Source organism: Coregonus clupeaformis, chromosome 1 (assembly GCF_020615455.1).
Source record: "Coregonus clupeaformis isolate EN_2021a chromosome 1, ASM2061545v1, whole genome shotgun sequence".
Classification (NCBI taxonomy): domain Eukaryota; kingdom Metazoa; phylum Chordata; class Actinopteri; order Salmoniformes; family Salmonidae; genus Coregonus; species Coregonus clupeaformis.
In genome coordinates, this window is record NC_059192.1 from 34,410,169 (window position 1) to 34,425,582 (window position 15,414).

The window sequence follows — 15,414 nt, forward strand, 5'->3', positions numbered from 1 at the left end:
ACTAGGCTATACTGGAGTAAGACCAGTGTCCCTTTATAGCCTCAGACATACAGTATGACTCATGAGGCTGTCTGATCTCTGATGTGTCCGTATCATCAAGAGGAAATGGGACAAAGATGCATGTCTGATAGTGCCTTGAAATATAGACAGTATACAATGAACAAAGTGGAAGTTCATTGTCAATTGTTCACTTACAATAAGATGAATCTTTTGTATTCTGGGTTAAGATGCACATATGATAATTCTTTGAAATAGAGACGGTATACAGGACCATAATTGAAGTCAAATGCAATGTTCCCTTACCTATGCTCTTAGAAGAAAAAAATAAACTATTGCTATTTGGAACCTAAAAGTATTCTTCAGCCGTCCCCATAGAAGAACCCTTTGAAGAACCCTTTAAGGTTCCATGTAGAACCCTTTCCACATAAGGCTCTACATGGAACCCAAAATAGTTCTACCTGGAACCAAAAAGGGTTATCCTATTGGGACAGCCAAAGAACCCCTTTGGTACCCTTTTTTCTAAGAATGTATAATAAACCACATCTTCAGTATTCTGGGTCAAGATGGACCTGTGGAGGCCTGATACTGAGGAAGGAGATTGAAAGCGCCCTTAGGTAACTGTTGAACCCCAAACCCCAACCCCCCCAACTCAAAATCCGTTCCCCTCCCATCCTCTGGCAACGGGTTTCATTTTGAATCTGCTGCAGGGATGTCAGGGCTGCCCTCAAGCATGATTAACAGTGATGGTTTCCTGATAAAACACTTCAATATGTTGTTTCATATCGCCAGCCATAACCATAACCCTTTTCTCCCTCCGCCTGCCCCTTCTCCCTTCTCCCTCCCTCGTCTACGAGTCCCCCTAGAGCTCATTTACTTTGATTACCAATAACAATAACACAACCATCATCTTTTATTATCGCGTTCTCCCAGGACCCGGCCAGCGCGCCGACACTTTGGTAAAGCTACAAAACAGCTCCTATTTCATCCTTTTTGCTTGTTTTCTTGGCTCAGGACGAAGTAAATGCTGCGTTTCTGTTTCCGTACGAGACGTAAGTACAAATAAATGGCAACAGTCCTGTAAATAGATGATTAAGCTTTGAAATTGCCTTAAACAGTTGTATTGTGTGGGACTGGAAAAGCTTGCCCATAGACACCAAGCTTGCAGTTAGATGTAAGTGTCGTCTTACGTTACAGTGTGAGGGCCAAACTTCAGAAGCAAGTTTGTTCTGTGATCAAAATAATACTTCAGCCTCTAGAGAACAAAACCTTACGTAGCCTAGTCATTAATTCCATTTCATGTTCATTCTACTACAATGGCAGTGATGTCAAAACATGATGAGTAGTACTTTATCCTTAGTAGAGTGTGAATGGAGATTATTTGAAGAATGTCCGAATTTTACAGTCCAGAAAGTACCAGACATGTTAAAGGCCCAATGCAGCTGTTTTTATCTAAATATCAAATCCTTTCTGGGTAACAATTAAGTACCTTACTGTGATTGTTTTCAATTAAAATGGTCAAAAAGAAACAAAAATAGATTCTTAGCAAGGACTGTCTGGGAGTGGTCTGAGTGGGGAGGGAAAAAATGATGTTATTGGTAGAGAGGTTTGGAACTCTTTCTTACTGGTCTATTAACTAATTTACCGCTTGGTGATGTCACCAGGCAGGCCAAAACTCCTTCCCAACAAAACAGACTGAAATTTCAGGCAGTCTTTTCAAACAGCTATTACACTAAAGGGGTACTATCATCATTTTCACAATTTCACAGTAGTATTCCAACCTCATAGTGTGGAAATATATATCTATATAACACAGGAAAATCTAGTTTTTGACTGCACTGGGCCTTTAAAGATTCCAAATATGCAAGTGCTTAAAGGAAGTTTTCAATAGATGCTACTACGGCACATATTTCCCCTGTTCTGTCGAGGATGACTGTGCATTCCAGAGTGGCTACGTGTTATTCCTCCGGAGCCGGACTGACCCCGTTTCACCTACAGTAGCATGACTCAGCTGTAACCTTGAATGTCTCCTCTCGGGGTCTCGTGTTTATGATGTCACAAAGGCCAGTCGGTCTGGGTTTTTAACAGTCGCTCTCCTGGAGAAAGTTCTAATCCAGCTGTAGGCTAGTCAACCCCCTCCTCGTAAATGAGTGTGTCCAATCTACCCACTGTGTTTCATTAAGAACAGACCACATCAATCCAGGTCCCTGCGCACTACCCGCTACTTCAGGGAACACAGCACAGTTAAAGGACCTCACAGCACACCACTGCTCACAAACTAGACACCAGCCCTGTAGTCGCAGACCACACATCCAGACCTCTAGTCGTAGACCACACGTGAGACCTCATGAGACCTCACAGCAGACCGCACCGTAGACCTCACAGAACCTCACACCTGTCACTCATCAACCAGACATTTGTCCAGTACATACAAACTCTGATACGTAGAGCACAACAACACAACATTTGGAAAACAGGATATTTTAGGTTTTTGGACACGAGTATTAAAAGGAAGTGCTCGATCATGCTAGGTCCTGTTGTAGTAGATCCCAATGGTAAAATAAGGGGAAGTAGTGGGGCCAAGAATGCATTGCAGTAGGTCTGAGGAGAGGATAAATGGATGGACAGACAGAACCATAGATGGGCAGATGGACAAGAAGACAGGAGGTAGAAAGCAGCTTCATGATGGAAGGGTTTCAAACTCTTTTCATCGTCTGCCTGAAGACTGGAGCTTTACAAAAGCAAGATGAAGCGGCGCCACTGGAGCTGACTGGCCTGGCGCTCCTCAACGAATCCCAGACGCAGAGACAGAAAAGGACCCCACCCCTACAACTACCCTCTCCAGCCAAACCCACCCAAACCACTCCAACACAGCTCTATATCCCTCTATATCACCCCAATGACTCCAATCATTCCCATTGAGATCTGAGGAATTCCGCAACGAATCCCAAAGCTGCCACCAGTTTGCATTTCACCATTCAAATTCTCTGTTGTTTTATCACCTACCTCTCACAGTCTGAGTATGTGACTCTTGACAATAGTACTGATGGAACTAAGGCAGTTTAGATCTATACTCCAACAAGTTCCTTCCATAGTCCTTTCTTTCATGCCCACTGATCTGAGGACTTGATTTTTGAGAACACCATAGTAGACACCTACAGAGTTCCTTTATCTTTGGGTCGTTCCACCAATTAAGTACCTTCAGGCTAGTGCAACTTAGTAAAAAATATTAATGTATTTCACATTTTAACATTCTGTCATAATGTTCAACTTAATATATTTTTGGGATCATCATGATGATGAGGCAAGTGACACTTTGCTTCTTGTAGTCCAATATCTTGAAAACTTGACTGCTGACATGCAAAACATTTTGGGACCGTATCAACAGTGGACTCATTAAAAAAATACCAAAAGATAGTTATTCAGTGGTGTTTCCCTTTAAGTGCCAAATAAAGTAACAGGGTTGAACGTAACAGGGTTGAGGATTTCATCTTAAATCAGCCATAAATCCCCTTGTGACAGGGGGAATGGAAGCTTGTTGTGTTCAACAGGGAGGGGCAATTGAATGCAAGCTTCACAAAAAATATAAATTGTTAAAAAATGTCTAGCCTGTCTATCTATGGGTAGCAGGGTTGATGTGTTATGCTCGGCCGCTCAGTTTTCCACCACAAAACACCAGAAAATGTACAAAAAAGAGTAGAACTAGCTCACCTGCCTTTACACTATGATTTGACAAATAGATGTTCAATGTGTCCTTTGAATAAGAAAATGAATCGTTTTTTCGGCATATTAAAACGAAAGTTCAGTTCACGTAACAGAGTTGACCTTAAAATGAGGGACAGACGTAAATGAATCACTTATCACATGAAAGTAATAATCTTCAGAAATTAATTTGTCAAAGCAACAAAATAACTAGGGCATAACGAGGCACCTACAATGATGGTGAAAACCTGGAGAAATGTTGGGGTTAAGTGGGTTAAAATCTTCCAAGAAGTCACAGAGGGTGCACGTCTTAGCAAGTCTTAATTCATATCAAACATCAGATTTATAGAATTTTACATGTGGTCCATATTAAAGGGCACTTTATTTAATATAACAGGCTTTTAAAATGCAATATTAGTGTACAATTTCTACTTAAAATATTAAAGGGACGCAAAAGGTACTATTTTTGTGGAACGACCCTATTAATGGTCATGGAGTCATGGAGGCAAGGACAACGTGAAAATAAGTATTCCAACACAAGCCATGTTTGGTGTGCAGCAGGGTTGGGTTCAATTCCATTTCAATTAAGTCAATTCAGGAAGTAAACTGAAATTCCAAATTTTTCTCATAAAGATTGGTATACAGTAACACATTATTCCAACACAAGCCACGTTTGGTGTACAGTAATACTATGGCCCTTACCAGTCCAGACTGAGAGAGCGCCTCCTGTAGGACGGAGGTCTGTCCAGTGTAGTCTTCTCAGGTTTGGTCTGCCGCTCCTTTAGGGACAGCCGGTGAGTGAATTTGGATATGCTCGACTCTGGCCTGGGTGAGGGAACACAAACCAAATACACACAGAGTCAGTATTTCGTCAAAAAAGTTATCAACAGATGTAGTATAAATCTCTAATGTTATAATTATTCCCTTGAAGGACTATAGCTTTCTGAGAAAGCAGTGATCACTCACTGTTGGGAAAAATAAACAGTGACAATGTTTCACCCAGGAGTCTTCATCTCTCTATATTAGGTTGGCAATGTCCCAATTCCCCCTATCTGTCTAAATTAAAAACAGATTTTTTTTTTTCTTCCCATTCAGCACAGGCTGATTTGTTGAGATTCAGCCCTGGTAATATTGCTGTGGTAACATCTTTGGGACCAATCAGTGCTTTAATAGCATTTTTCCCCCTCAGGAGACTGAAAAGATTTGGCATGGGTCCTCAGATCCTCAAAAAATTATACAGCTGCACCATCGAGAGCATCCTGACTGGTTGCATCACCGCCTGGTATGGCAACTGCTTGGCCTCCGACCGCAAGGCACTACAGAGGGTAGTGCGTACGGCCCAGTACATCACTGGGGCCAAGCTTCCTGCCATCCAGGACCTCTATACCAGGCGGTGTCAGAGGAAGGCCCTCAAAATTGTCAAAGACTCCAGCCACCCTAGTCATAGACTGTTCTCTCTGCTACCGCACGGCAAGTGGTACCGGAGTGCCAAGTCTAGGTCCAAAAGACTTCTCAACAGCTTCTACCCCCAAGCCATAAGACTCCTGAACAGCTAATCATGGCTGCCCGGATTTGCTATTTGCACTGCCCCCCCACCCCATCCTTTTTACGCTGCTGCTACTCTGTTAATTATTTATGCATAGTCACTTTAACTCTACCCACATGTACATATTACCTCAACTACCTCAACTAGCCGGTGCCCCCGCACATTGACTCTGCAACGGTACCCTCCTGTATATATAGCCTCCCTACTGTTATTTTATTTTACTTCTGCTCTTTTTTTTCTCAACACTTTTTTTTTGGTTGTTGGTTTATTTTTACTTTTTTTGTTAAAAATAAATGCACTGTTGGTTAAGGGCTGTAAGTAAGCATTTCACTGTAATGTCTGCACCTGTTGTATTCGGCGCATGTGACCAATACAATTTGATTTGATTTGATTTGATTTGATTTTGCCATCAAAGAGTTGCACTCACAAGAACCCTGTTTATACTTGGTTCTAACATTCTTCCTTTGTCATGATCTTGTCCACATTCCGATTGTGCCCACATTTTTAAGAAAGGTGTGGACAATTAAAAGACGCAATGTGAACTGATTTTGATCAGATCTTATAAGTGTAAACCAGCCAGATCGCTCAAGATTGATTTGAAATTGGACGTCTGTCCATGTCCTGAGGATGTCTGGAAACGCCTTCAAAAACCGGCCACAGGGGCAACAGTGAGCTCTATCATCAAGTAGGCTTGGGTTTTGCTAGGGTGTTGTGGACGGGGGTGGCGGATGGGCCTAATTCCATGAGTATTAAAAACAAGTGTCTACCACTGGGATTGAACACACAACATTTGGATCCACCCAGCAAACCAAAATTGGTTCTGTGAAGCTTCCCAGAGCATTCGTTAGGTCGCGGCAAATGTTCTCATAACACAAAAACTGTCCAGTCGGGGTGATGATTATAGAATGTTTGTATAAAATGTTTGTATAAAACATTCGCCTGATGTTGCAAAACCGTTCCAAGAAGACATTTAATCTGTTCTTTAAAGGTTCCCAGAAGGTTTCATTAGGTTGTGGGAACATTGTATGGACATGACAAGAGATATTTTCACAAAACAAAAAAACTGTTCATTTGTGCTGATTATTACAATGTCTCAAATAGGTTGCATCAAAAAATTGGTGAGAGCACGCATCCTTGCGGCGCTTCGGTGCTGAGAGATAAAGAGTCCGAAAGGTGAATTCCCAGCTTCAGGTGTTGCGCCCTGTTGGTCAGGAAGTCAGTGATCCACTGACAGATGGAGCTGAATACGTTCAGCTGGGAGAGTTTGTCTTGTAGCAGTTCTGGGATGATTGTATTGAACGCAGAGCTAAAGTCCACAAACAATATCCCTGCATATGTCTTTGGGTTATCGAGGTGTTTGAGGATGTAGTGTAGGAGGAAGTAGTGTAGAGGGATGTAGTGTAGGAGGATGTAGTGTAGGAGGATGTAGTGTAGGAGGAAGTAGTGTAGGAGGATGTAGTGTAGGAGGATGTAGTGTAGGAGGAAGTAGTGTAGGAGGAAGTAGTATAGGAGGATGTAGTGTAGGAGGATGTGGTGTAGGAGGATGTAGTGTAGGAGGATGTAGTATAGGAGGAAGTAGTGTAGGAGGATGTAGTGTAGGAGGATGTAGTGTAGGAGGATGTTGTGTAGGATGTAGTATAGGAGGAAGTAGTGTAGGAGGATGTAGTGTAGGAGGATGTAGTGTAGGAGGATATAGTGTAGGATGTAGTGTAGACCCCGACAGCGTCGTCCACAGACCTCATAGCTCTGTAGGCGAACTGCAGTGGGTTGAGGGAGGCATCAGTGATGGTTTTGAGATGGGACTGTACCAGGCGCTCAAAGATTTTCATGATGACCAAGGTGAGCGCTACAGGTTTATAGGTGTTCAGGCAGGACATCTTTAGTTTTTTTGGGACTGGAACAATGATGAAAGACTTGAAACAGGCAGGAACAGTGCATTGCTCTAGTGACTGGTTGAATATGTCCAAGAAAAACAGGGGAGCTCTGGTCAGTGAGGCTGGAGAGAACTTGTCCGGGCCGGCAGCCTTCCTGCTGTTCTGTTTCCTAAAGAGTCTGTTGACCTCCTGCTCTGTGATGACCAGGGCTGGGGGAAGGGGGGTAGGACAGCCTGGGACAATGTTACCACAACCTAATGAAACATTCTGCGAACCTTTAAAGAACAGACTAAACGTGTTCTGGGAACGTTCTTGTAACCTCAGGTGAATGTTTTCCGAACCCTAGAAGAAACATTGTTGAATCATCTGCACAACTTGACAGTTTTTGTGTTTTGGGAACATATCTTTTGTGATGTCCCCACAATGTTCCCCCCAGACTGTTCCGACAACCTAATGAAGCATTCTGGGAATCTTAGCTAATGTTCTGGGAATGTTCCTGGTGGGCTGGGCAGAGTCATGGGATTACAAAAACACATAAACTAGTGTTTACCACTGGGATTGAACACACAACCTTTGGATCCAGAGTCATCCAGAGTCCAGAGTCATCCCATGACTCTGGATCCAAAGGTTGTGTGTTCAATCCCGGTGGTAGACACTAGTTTAAGTGTTTTTGTTTTAACCCTATCCCAAACCTTGACCCTTAATTCGGAATAAATGCCTAAACTTAAAGGTAGACTCAGCGATGTGACATAGATGCAGAACGTAAACGCCATAGTGGGTACATTTCTGCAACAACTAAGAGCGTTGAAGAGCGAGGCTCAACTTCTCTGCTGTTTTGGTCCAGTGACTACCACGCTCTAACATCGTAAAGTGAACCTGTGCACATGCGTAGATATGCTTGGCTGACTGTGTGAGATTTCAGTTTTGCATCTCACTAATCTCAATATCTGCGGTGCTGCAAGTGGCAACATAATTTTTCTGAGTCTACCTTTAATGTTTTAACCCTAGTCCCATGACTCTGGATACAAAGGGTGTGTGTTCAGTCCCAGTGGTAGACAATATTTGTTGTTTTTGTTTTGTTTTAACCCTATCCAAAACCTTATCCCTTAACTCAACCATTTGGAATGAATGCCTAAACTTAATGTTGTAACCCTATCCAAAACCTTTACCCTAAACTTCGAAATTTGACAATTGGAGCAACTTGGAAATTTGACGTTTGGAGCAACTTGGAAATTTGACGTTTGGAGCAACTTGGAAATTTGACATTTGGAGAAACGTGGATAAAAGTCAGAATCTAAAATCAAATTGGTAAAACCGTGAGATCTTGTTGGTGTAAACGGGCAAGATCAGGACAAGATCAGGACAAAGGACGCTCATTAGCGGCAGGTATAAACGGGTCAAGGGGGATAGTGCCTTAACTCCGAAATAAAATAGTTTATCTGAGTATTACAAATACATTTTTACCACTCAAAGTTTTCTCAGAAATAGCTTGGTTATATTAATCCATGAAGAACCACCTGGGGCAGTTTGAAACCAACCGCATTATCTATGTGATGGTGATTCTTAGCGATGCTGAGGGACCACTTCATTTATCCTAATTTGATTGATCATTGATAGAATATCAGTAGAGCACGTACTAAGCCTAACAAGCAGATATTATTCTTAGTAGATATTAATATCAGTCTGTCTGTTGTACTGACTGAGCCTCAGGCACCATTGTTTGTCGATCTTGTAACAAAAAGTCAATAAAATACCATTTCTAATTGAGTCATGCTGCATTCCTATTACAACTACTACTATTTCCCATTGACACTATGCCATTCTTCTAGTCAACACAATAGACCATAGACATCCAGACATCACACCATTCCTCAAGCCACATGTTGCACACCTAATCTAATACTAACCCCTTTGTTTGAATTTTATTATGAAACATGATCAAATGTCACACCGCTCGTGAATCACACACATACACAGATCCCCTCTTGACCTCGTACCAAAAAGTGTTTTAGTCTCCATGGTGAGATTTATATTTGAGACAAACTGCAAGGGTGAATGGAGAGAAGTATCCCAGGCTACTGAGGCACACTCCAGAGCTCAAAGACATAACAAAAGTGATTTTCACTCATTATGGGACTAAGTGAGACTTTACTTGGATCAATCCACAAAGAACATCCATCAGTCTACTGTATCTTTAACATAACAGACAGTAGCTGTGACCATTTAGCCTACTAAAGCCAAGATTAGGGCTAGGAATTTCTCCTGCCCATGTGAACTGATCAGGATTCAGGAAAAACTCCTATTGTCATGATAACTGACTGACTTGAACAGCTTGATGCATGCAAAAGTATCCAATTCCATCTTGGCAACATACTGGCTTTTTTTTACATAAAGTCATCATGTTGTAAGCTTCATGAAACAGTGTGTAAGAATAATTCATGAATTCTAGTCAAGCAGTCTGTTTCATTTCAGATAGGTAAAAAGTTATTTCAGTGTTCTGTCAAGATCCATAGTTCCCCATGAGATCAATCTGATATGAAAGAACAGTACGTATTTGAAAAAAAAAAAAGTTCAAATTGGATTAATATATTTGACATAATAATAAAGTGGTGTAGGACATCCTTCAGATTGAAAGAAAAAAAGACATCACCGTGATATTTATGATCGATTGTCTATTGTTGTACTTTATATAAAATTGACAAAAAAAGGATGTGTGTGTGTATGGATATATGTATATACAGTGGGGGAAAAAAGTATTTAGTCAGCCACCAATTGTGCAAGTTCTCCCACTTAAAAAGATGAGAGAGGCCTGTAATTTTCATCATAGGTACACGTCAACTATGACAGACAAAATGAGATTATTTTTTCTCCAGAAAATCACATTGTAGGAAATAAGTATTTGGTCAATAACAAAACTTTCTCAATACTTTGTTATATACCCTTTGTTGGCAATGACACAGGTCAAACGTTTTCTGTAAGTCTTCACAAGGTTTTCACACACTGTTGCTGGTATTTTGGCCCATTCCTCCATGCAGATCTCCTCTAGAGCAGTGATGTTTTGGGGCTGTCGCTGGACAACACGGACTTTCAACTCCCTCCAAAGATTTTCTATAGGGTTGAGATCTGGAGACTGGCTAGGCCACTCCAGGACCTTGAAATGCTTCTTACGAAGCCACTCCTTCGTTGCCCGGGCGGTGTGTTTGGGATCATTGTCATGCTGAAAGACCCAGCCACGTTTCATCTTCAATGCCCTTGCTGATGGAAGGAGGTTTTCACTCAAAATCTCACGATACATGGCCCCATTCATTCGTTCCTTTACACGGATCAGTCGTCCTGGTCCCTTTGCAGAAAACAGCCCCAAAGCATGATGTTTCCACCCCCATGCTTCACAGTAGGTATGGTGTTCTTTGGATGCAACTCAGCATTCTTTGTCCTCCAAACACGACGAGTTGAGTTTTTACCAAAAAGTTCTATTTTGGTTTCATCTGACCATATGACATTCTCCCAATCCTCTTCTGGATCATCCAAATGCACTCTAGCAAACTTCAGACGGGCCTGGACATGTACTGGCTTAAGCAGGGGGACACGTCTGCACTGCAGGATTTGAGTCCCTGGCGGCGTAGTGTGTTACTGATGGTAGGCTTTGTTACTTTGGTCCCAGCTCTCTGCAGGTCATTCACTAGGTCCCCCCGTGTGGTTCTGGGATTTTTGCTCACCGTTCTTGTGATCATTTTGACCCCACGGGGTGAGATCTTGCGTGGAGCCCCAGATCGAGGGAGATTATCAGTGATCTTGTATGTCTTCCATTTCCTAATAATTGCTCCCACAGTTGATTTCTTCAAACCAAGCTGCTTACCTATTGCAGATTCAGTCTTCCAAGCCTGGTGCAGGTCTACAATTTTGTTTCTGGTGTCCTTTGACAGCTCTTTGGTCTTGGCCATAGTGGAGTTTGGAGTGTGACTTTTTGAGGTTGTGGACAGGTGTCTTTTATACTGATAACAAGTTCAAACAGGTGCCATTAATACAGGTAACGAGTGGAGGACAGAGGAGCCTCTTAAAGAAGAAGCCTCTTAAAGAAGAAGTTACAGGTCTGTGAGAGCCAGAAATCTTGCTTGTTTGTAGGTGACCAAATACTTATTTTCCACCATAATTTGCAAATAAATTCATAAAAAATCCTACAATGTGATTTTCTGGATTTTTTTCCCTCAATTTGTCTGTCATAGTTGACGTGTACCTATGATGAAAATTACAGGCCTCTCTCATATTTTTAAGTGGGAGAACTTGCACAATTGGTGGCTGACTAAATACTTTTTTCCCCCACTGTATATCTCTTTTATATTGTTTTTGTAAACAGTTGTGTATGTGGGACCAATACATTGGATATATCTAGGCTAAACGTTCAGGCACTTTGGAGAGGTTGAAAAAACACTTGGATATCCCCTGTATGTCCCCCAACACCACCACAATGTTTGAGAGAGGTTGGTGTTGTAGAAATTTAGTTTTTATAGTGAAAAATAACTTTTAGGCACATCCAGTGTGCAAAAACAGTGTAATTAACACATTCGGACACTTTGGAGAAGTTGAAAGGACACTTGAATGTACCCTGGATACCCCATAACACCACCATAATGTTTGAGTGAGGTTGATATGGTAGAAATTGTGTTTTTATACTGAACAAATAGCTTTTAGGGATTGCAAATATGTAATAGCACTGGAATTATCTAATTTATAGACATATGCCACTTTGGAGAGGTTTAGGAACACTTGGAAACATCCCGTGACCACACCTAACACCACTTACTAAAACATCTGCCCATTTCTAGTTGTTAGGTCTATCGATCCCATTTTTTTCTGATATTGTTCACATGTTGTGGAAGCCATCTGATGTGTTTCCAGCTCTAGTCATCAATAATTCACTTATAGCTTGTCAATGAAAGATGACTTTCAAAAAAACACACACAAAAAAAGGTTATTTTGTGTGTGCTTGACTTTGTGTATTCTGAACTATGTAACTCCTATCTATCTTCTGATCATTTTCTCATAATCTCACAGATGTCTTCTTTCCAAATATACCAAGTTTTTGCATGTCAGAATCATGTAATTACACATGAATAGCAGTTACTTTTGGGTATGTCTATTTAGGCGGAAATCTACATTTTGCAATTACATTTAAGAGGTTAAACAGCTGAACATATAATATTTTAGATGGTACAATGATTCTCTACACCCCTCAAACTCAACTCTGGACCTCGAAGCCAGTTCCACTGCGTTCTTTCATTGTTGCTGTCTAATCAGGGACTGATTTAGACCTGGTGGGTGCAATTAATTATCAGGTAGAACAGAAAACCAGCAGGTTCTGGAACTCGTAGGGTAAGAGTTGAGTACCCTATACTTGCTTGTTTTGTCACATAAACTGAAATTAGGCTAACTATTAGAATTTCAGCAACCATGAAATGGCGGAGCGATTTCTGCATATTGCACCTTTAAAGCAACTGGGATGTTATTCCATCTACTGACGTCGGATTGAAATTGATTTGATCATTCTGCTAAAGCTTCTGGCAGAGATATGACCATTCTAGTCTATCAAAAGCTTTTTCTGCATCGAGAGATAATACAACCCAAGGAGCTGTTGTTTCTGATGAAGCATTTAAGATATTTAATAGTCGACAGAGGTTATCTGAGGATGTATTTTAACAAACACGCTTTGGTCTGTGTGGACCAATTTGGGTATGTCTCGAGACAGGATGATAACATTTTGGAAAACAGTTTAATACGCAATATCTGTGTTTATCAAAGATATTGGGAGATAGTGAACACTGGGTGGCACCCTTACCTTTTTTTTATAAAAGCGAAATTAGTGCTGTATTCACATCTCTCCCAAATGAACCTTTGTGAACAGCTGTGTTAATCATTTCGAGCAATAGTGGACCTAATTGAGTCAACATTTTTAAATAGACCTTAGGAGGAATCCCATCCCATCCAGGTGATTTACCTTTATTCATGCTATCCAATGCCCTTTTGAGTTCATTGAGAGAGGTTTGGGCTCCCAGCGAGGTGGCTTCCTCTGTTGAGATAAGATGAGTTCTTAATTATTTTAGAAAGGACTTAGTCTGGCTTGGTGTGGATTTACAATCAGATGTGTACAGTTCTTTATAGAAGCGGGATAATATTTTATTGATTAATTTGTGTTCTGATAATAATTCCCCTATTTCAGATTCAATAGTTGCTATTATCAGCTAATTGATCATTAATGCGTAGCTTGTTGGCCAGTAAACGACTGGGACGATTACCATGGAAGTAATGGTTGAGTCTTACTTGATGGATGGCAAATTCTGTTCTCTTTCTTATCAATAAATAAAGTTCTGTCTTGACTTTGGAAAGAGTAATTGGTGCTATTTTTTGTTACTTTTAGTTGACATGAGTAAGAGTCCCTACTCCGTAATATCATCAGATGGTAGCCTAGCGGTTAGAGCATTGCACCGGTAACCGAAAAATTGCTGGTTTGAATACCCAAGCCGACAAGGTGAAAATCTCTCGATGTGCCCTTGAGTAAGGCACTTAACTCTAATTTGCGCCAGGGGCGCTGTACTACTACAGCTGACCCTGTAAAAACAACACATATCACTGCACCTATCCATTGTATGTGACAATAAACATTTATTTTGCATTATTTATATCAAGTCATCATTCACACAGACAGGGTGAGCTCATTTAACATCCTCGACAGAGGCATAAATGAGGTCTCTTTGAACAATCGTGTCATGAAAGAATGTTCCAGCATATAATATAATGATATCTTCCAAGTACCGAGTGATGTGCTTCAAATCGGTCACAAGGTCTGAGTTGTACTGCGTCCCATTTTCCATAACGACATACTAGTGTTGTGTTTTCGGACATTTCAATCTCTCTCTAGCTCAGGTCGTTATCTGCACCTGCTTCAAGATGTCCACTATCATCCTCATGCCCCAAAAAAGGGAAAGTAACTGAACTGAATGACTACAGACCAAATCATTACTATTATTACACTGTTAAATTAGACTAGTGCCACTGCTTGTGCCCGCCAAGTACCAGTGGGGACCCCAAAACATAATTCACATGCTCCATATTCATAAAACAAATGGTACTTTAATGATAATTGTAGCCACTCAATAAACTATCAATATACAGGCCAACATTGACCCGTTGAAGGGATGTCTACAGGGTCGTGTAATGAGAGGGATAGGGCTGATTTGAGAAAAAAACACTGCAAAGATTAAAATTTTCTGTCATTAACAGAAAATGACAGCCAGTGTTCTGGTTAGAGGTAATAGGACGACCACCCTTTGCTTTTGATTGTCGGCACAGTGTTTGTCCTTTAGGAAACTCCTGTAGTAGGGAGTTGAGAACAAGTGTGTGTTTTTGCGTGTGCCTGCATGTGGTGGTGATAGAGTTATCAACAGAGGGGCACATTGCCAGCGGGGACTATCTGGTTCCTGCAGTCCCTCCTCCCACCACCATGCAGACTTTACTTTCTACTCTTCCTGCAGCTGTTCCTCATGACATCACCCAGAATGTGGGCAACCTGTGATGATGTAATCCCCTTGGAATGACCTTCGAACCCAGCCTTACTGTGTGTGTGTGTATGAGTGTGTGAGTGTGCCGAGGGATGTCCTAGATCTAGTCTACCTGTTCTCCAATTAATCAAACTGACGTTGAGAATTTGTTTCTGTGATTTTATTGGTTCTGTACTGTATGCCCCCTGACACAAACTAAGGCTCATTGGTTAGTTTCCCCCTGTACCAGGGCTTCCAGGACAGTCCCTTGAGTGCCTAAAATGTGTAGATACCAACCAGATATGGCGGAGTAGAATGTATCAGAATGTCTTACGCACACATTCACAAAGAACACACACACACACAAAGGCTCTTTTCTCTCTCGTAGTACAAAGAGTGCTTTCGTTGAGATAAACTCAATGGTTTGTGTAGTGATACGGACAAACCGTTCACCTCCTCTCTCTCACACACTTCATTCGCTTCAGTCACACACACACCGACATCGTTGTCATAGAGCACACTCCCAGTCGCTGCGACAAAACTAATGTCACTTTCCCTCTCTGTTCTTCTGTTTCCATGGCAGCAATAAAGTGTTATGATTTTTCCGAAGCGTCCGTGTTCACGACTGTAGGCGCTCTGCTAATGCACTGATTGTTCAGCTCATCTATACTCCTTTCACAAAGCGTATCATTATCAGTGCAGTTTGACTTCGCTCGGAGCTGTAGGTAAGAGCCTGTTACTGGTGACCGATTGTAATTGGATA

General features: G+C 41.4%; 1 protein-coding gene across 1 annotated transcript in view; it reads right to left on the bottom strand.

Moving 5' to 3' along the window:
• The window catches only part of LOC121567290 (ankyrin repeat and fibronectin type-III domain-containing protein 1-like), a 185,355-nt gene that overhangs the window by 38,001 nt on the left and 131,940 nt on the right, over window positions 1-15,414 (bottom strand). The window contains exon 4 of the mRNA XM_041877213.2: window positions 4,402-4,524. Within this exon, the coding sequence (XP_041733147.2) occupies window positions 4,402-4,524 (123 nt within the window). The remainder of the gene's footprint in view (window positions 1-4,401; window positions 4,525-15,414) is intronic.